The 4,934-nt window shown below is 30.9% G+C and overlaps 1 protein-coding gene across 1 annotated transcript in view; it reads left to right on the top strand.

Moving 5' to 3' along the window:
- foxl2a (forkhead box L2a) overlaps positions 1–576 on the top strand; it is a 1,313-nt gene extending 737 nt beyond the window's left edge. Inside the window, exon 1 of the mRNA XM_061925374.2 lies at positions 1–576. This exon is cut by the window's left edge and continues 737 nt beyond it. Coding sequence (XP_061781358.2) covers positions 1–305 — 305 coding nt within the window. The 3' untranslated portion in view covers positions 306–576.
- Positions 577–4,934: the final 4,358 nt, after the last annotated feature.

The raw sequence follows: 4,934 nt of genomic DNA, 5'->3' as shown, positions 1-4,934 counted from the left end.
TCAAGGCTCTGTCCGCCCCGGCGTCGTACAACCCGTACTCCCGCGTGCAGAGCATGGCGCTGCCCGGCATGGTGAACTCTTACAACGGCATGAGCCACCACCACCATCACCCGGCGCACCCGCACCCGCACCACTCCCAGCAGCTGAGCCCGGCTACAGCGGCGCCTCCCCCGGTTACGAGCGGCAACGGAGCCGGCCTTCAGTTCGCGTGCTCGCGTCAGCCGGCGGAGCTGTCCATGATGCACTGCTCGTACTGGGAACACGAGAGCAAACACTCCGCCTTGCATACGAGGATTGATATTTAAATGTCACCACTTTTATTTTATTTTATTTTATTTTTCGCCAGGACGCGCCAGGTTGAGACATTTCTAGTTGGACTGGTTTGGACCTAATTGTTTTGTGTAAATGAAACTTTTTTTTTTTTTGTTATTCCCACGGATTATTGTGACCATAACTTTTTACGCACGCCTTGACCAAATCTTTCATTACAAAATCAGGGTTTTTAATGTGTTTTCATATTAAAAGTGATAAGATAAAAAAAATGCGCCAGGGCCAGGTTTTCGCATGTTTGTTTGTTTGTTTAATAAAAGTGATATATTGTTACATTCATCTTGGGGAAATGTTTAAATTTAATTAGCACTTTTAAAAAAAAATCTTTTATAGGTTTGTGAATTTCTGAATAAAAAAATGCTAAAATACATCATGACCATGAACTAATCTTTATAATGTCGATTGTGCATTGCCTATAATTTGGAACATTAATTGCGCTATTTTTTTTTTTACATTTATCAGTTTTTCAAACACTTTATACAGTAAAGAATATAATTTAAAAATATATATTTAAAAACACATTATAAAGTGGTAGTGCCTATAATAGTAACATATTAATTTAAAAAAAGATTTGTAACATATACAAAATATAAATTAATTTTAAAAATGTGTCGATATGTATCCGTTTCCGTTGTCTATAATTTGTATCATACACACAAATGTATATACATATGAAAAATGTTTTTTGAATATCAGTTTTTGAAACACATTATACAATGTATACCTTTCATTGCCTTTAATTTTGATAACAAAAATATACTGTTATTTGAGATTTTTAAATTTCCTGTATAATAAAAGAATATATATAATAATAATATAATATTTTTTTTTACATTTGTTAGTTTTTAAAACACATTCAAGAGTACGTTTCATTGCTTATAATTTGTAAGGTAATTAGATTTTACATGTATAAGTTTTTAAAACACAGAAAATGGATGGGATATGCTATTAATTTGTAACACAGATATTGCCTGTTATTTGTTGCATATGCGAAAAATATACATTGATAAAAAATTTAAAAAAATTACCATTGATCCGTTTTTAAAACACATTTTACAGTATGTTTCATTGCCTATCATTTGTAACATAAACACAATATATAATATTTAAATGTTTTTTTTACAGTTTTCAAAACACGTTGTAATATATAAATTAAAATGTTTGAACAATTATCATTTTTAAAACACATTACAAAGTCATTTTCATTTGAGCCTGAATACACAATGCAACGTTTATTTTCTTTAGAATGTGCAATTCTAACACAGCATTTTGTGTCCCATTTTTAGCAAATTAAAATTGCATTAACGCAATGAAATCAAACGGTATTGCAAAAAAAACACACACAAAAAACACATGTGCAGTGCAATAATTACCGTTAGGAATTTTTGCGTTGAAATTTAGAATTTTCTTTTGGGAGACATTTACATATGGATATGATTTTGTGTGACAAAGATCAATCAACATTATTGATACAGCAGCAAAATAAAACACATTGAAATTCGAATAAAAATAATAGTTGTTTTTGGAAACAAAACTTTGAGGTGCACTTTAACATTAAGTCGATTATTTAGATCTGAGTTATTTATGAAAAAGTGCTTGGATTGAGTGAAAATATAAAATGTACAAAAATCTATGCAAATATATATATATATATATATATATATATATATATATATATATATATATATATATATATATATATATATACATATATATATATATATATATATATATATATATATATATATATATATATATTTAACTGACGTCAATTTTAATATAAATCTGTCTGGAGACACTGTAAAAAGTTCATAGAACTCCTTAAAAGTTAGGGTTCATTGCATCACTTGACGTACTTGGAGGCGATATTAGTTCATTATTTTAGTTTTGATTCAGACATTAATTTAGGTCTTAAAGATTTTTTCCCAAACACAAACTCTCATTCATTTTTTTCTTGCGACCCTTCAATAAATATTGAATGAGTCAAAACACACAGCACCCCCTACAACACTATATTAATTGTGCAAATTGTGCAGCTCCACTGACTCTACAAGCCATGCATTAAGACAAACTTTATTAATTATGAAATACAAATATGTAGATTAAATTTCAAATATGCCAAAATGCACACTTATTGTAACATATTAACTACTGAATGTGCAAAATGCACAATTATTGTAACATATTTACTACTGAATGTGCAAAATGCACAATTATTGTAACATATTAACTACTAAATGTGCAAAATGCACAACATGTTAACTATTACATGTCCCAAAATGCTCAATTATTGTAACATATTAACTACTAAATGTGCAAAATGCACAATTATTGTAACATGTTAACTATTACATGATCCAAAATGCACAGTTATTGTAACATATTAACTACTAAATGTGCAAAATGCACAACATGTTAACTATTACATGTACCAAACTGCACAATTATTGTAACATTTTAGCTATTAGATGTGTCAAAATGCACAAATATTGTTACATGTTAACTATTAAATATATTAAAATGCACACATTAACCATTACATGTACTGAAGTGCACAATCATTGTTACAAATTAACTATTACATGTGCCAAAATGCACAAATCAACTATTAAATGTCCTAAAATTAACTATTAGTGTAACACATTAGCTAATAATTGTGCTAAAATGTCTTCAACACTGTATCGTCCAAGTGCAACAACACACAAACGCGCGCACACACACACACACACACACACACACACACATACACACGCACACACCCCAGTGCCAGTTGCAAGAGGAAACTTTAAAAAATCTGTGAAACATTAGTGGGCAGTATTTGTATATCACTTCAAAATGATCATAGATCTTTTAATAATACCCAAATTCTTAGTTCCCAAAGCTTGATGTCTATATATTATATACACAACAAAAGGCATGCATATTAATTGGGTATCATTTTTTTAAGTATTCATAACACATAGATGAATTAAAAAAAATAAGAATATGATAAAACAATACAATCATAAAACGAAAATATTTTGTGTGTATTTATTGACCAAAATGTATATTTTTGTCTTTTAATGCATTTTTTTCCCCAGTTGTTTGGGCAACATTGGTAAGCCATAGGCCTGTATGCATATCATAATGATCGCCTTCTCTTTGTCGCCTAATTATGCATAAATCCCTCTTTACACAATTTATGAAATATCACTTGGCCACCCATGCAGCCTGACATGCATATGACTTCAAAATGATCATAGATCTTTTAATAATATCCAAATTCATATTTCCCAAAGCTTGATGTCTAAATATTATATACAACAAAAATGCATGCATATTAATTGGATATACTTTTTTTAAGTATTTATAACATATATATGAATAAAAAAATAAAAATATGATAAAACAATATAATCATATATATTATAATAAAACGAAAATATTTTGTGTGTATATTTATCGATCAAAATGTATATTTTTGTATTTTAATGCATTATTTTTTTTCAGTTGTTTGGGCAACATTGGTAAGCCATAGGCCTGTATGCATATCATAATGATTGCCTTTTCTTTGTCGCCTGATTATGCATAAATTCCTCTTTCATAGTTCCCAAAACTTGATGTCTAAATATTATATACAACAAAAATGCATGCATATTAATTGGGTATACTTTTTTAAAGTATTTATAACATATATATGAATACAAAAATAAGAATATGATAAAACAATATAATCATATATATTATAATAAAACGAAAATATTTTGTGTATATTTATTGATCAAAATATATATTTTTGTATTTTAATGCATTATTTTTTTTTCAGTTGTTTGGGCAACATTGGTAAGCCATAGGCCTGTATGCATTGCATATCATAATGATTGCCTTTTCTTTGTCGCCTAATCATGCATAAATCCCTCTTTCCAAAATATATGAAATATTACTTGGCCACCCATGCAGCCTGACATGTAGCAAGTGTATATTGCCTGCTTCCTCGCATTTATGTTTTGTAAACACGAAAGCTGATAAGGGCGCGTTTGAGTGGCAAATGTATTGCATAAACACCCATAAGAATAACAAATACATGTGTTGAAAAAATGCGTTTTAACCAACACTTACATAAACTATCACTGACAGACACGTGTGGTTTTAGTGGGACGTTCATTTAAAGTGTGCTTAAATGATGCATAATACTTCTCAATATTTATCAGCAATATAATAGGGTTCTAAGAGACAAGCGGTAGAAAATGGATGGATGGATGCAGTACTTTGTTGCATACCACAGCATTTGTTTTGGTAAGTCTGGAAAAAGCTACCCGCTTCCCACTAAATGTGTCCTCCAAAAAACATAAAAAGGCGTAATAATCCAGAAAGTTCCAGTGGATCAACTGGTCTGTGCTGTCGTGCGTGGCAGGTGTGCTCGTACACACGCACACTCACACACAGAGGTTGACAGTTCACCGGGGAGGCCTGGAACAATGGGCCTGCATACAGGATGTCTCAGGGGTTGGGGGAGATAAGGCCAGCCGAGGTTCATGGCTCCAACATTGATGCAGTCTTGTCCCAGACATCCTTATATGTGCTCCATGGATCTTTGCATATAAAGTTTAACATTGAGCTATTGA

The sequence above is a fragment of the Nerophis lumbriciformis genome, linkage group LG30 (genome assembly GCF_033978685.3).
Source record: "Nerophis lumbriciformis linkage group LG30, RoL_Nlum_v2.1, whole genome shotgun sequence".
Classification (NCBI taxonomy): Eukaryota; Metazoa; Chordata; class Actinopteri; order Syngnathiformes; family Syngnathidae; genus Nerophis; species Nerophis lumbriciformis.
This window is presented reverse-complemented; position numbering and strand designations above follow the sequence as displayed.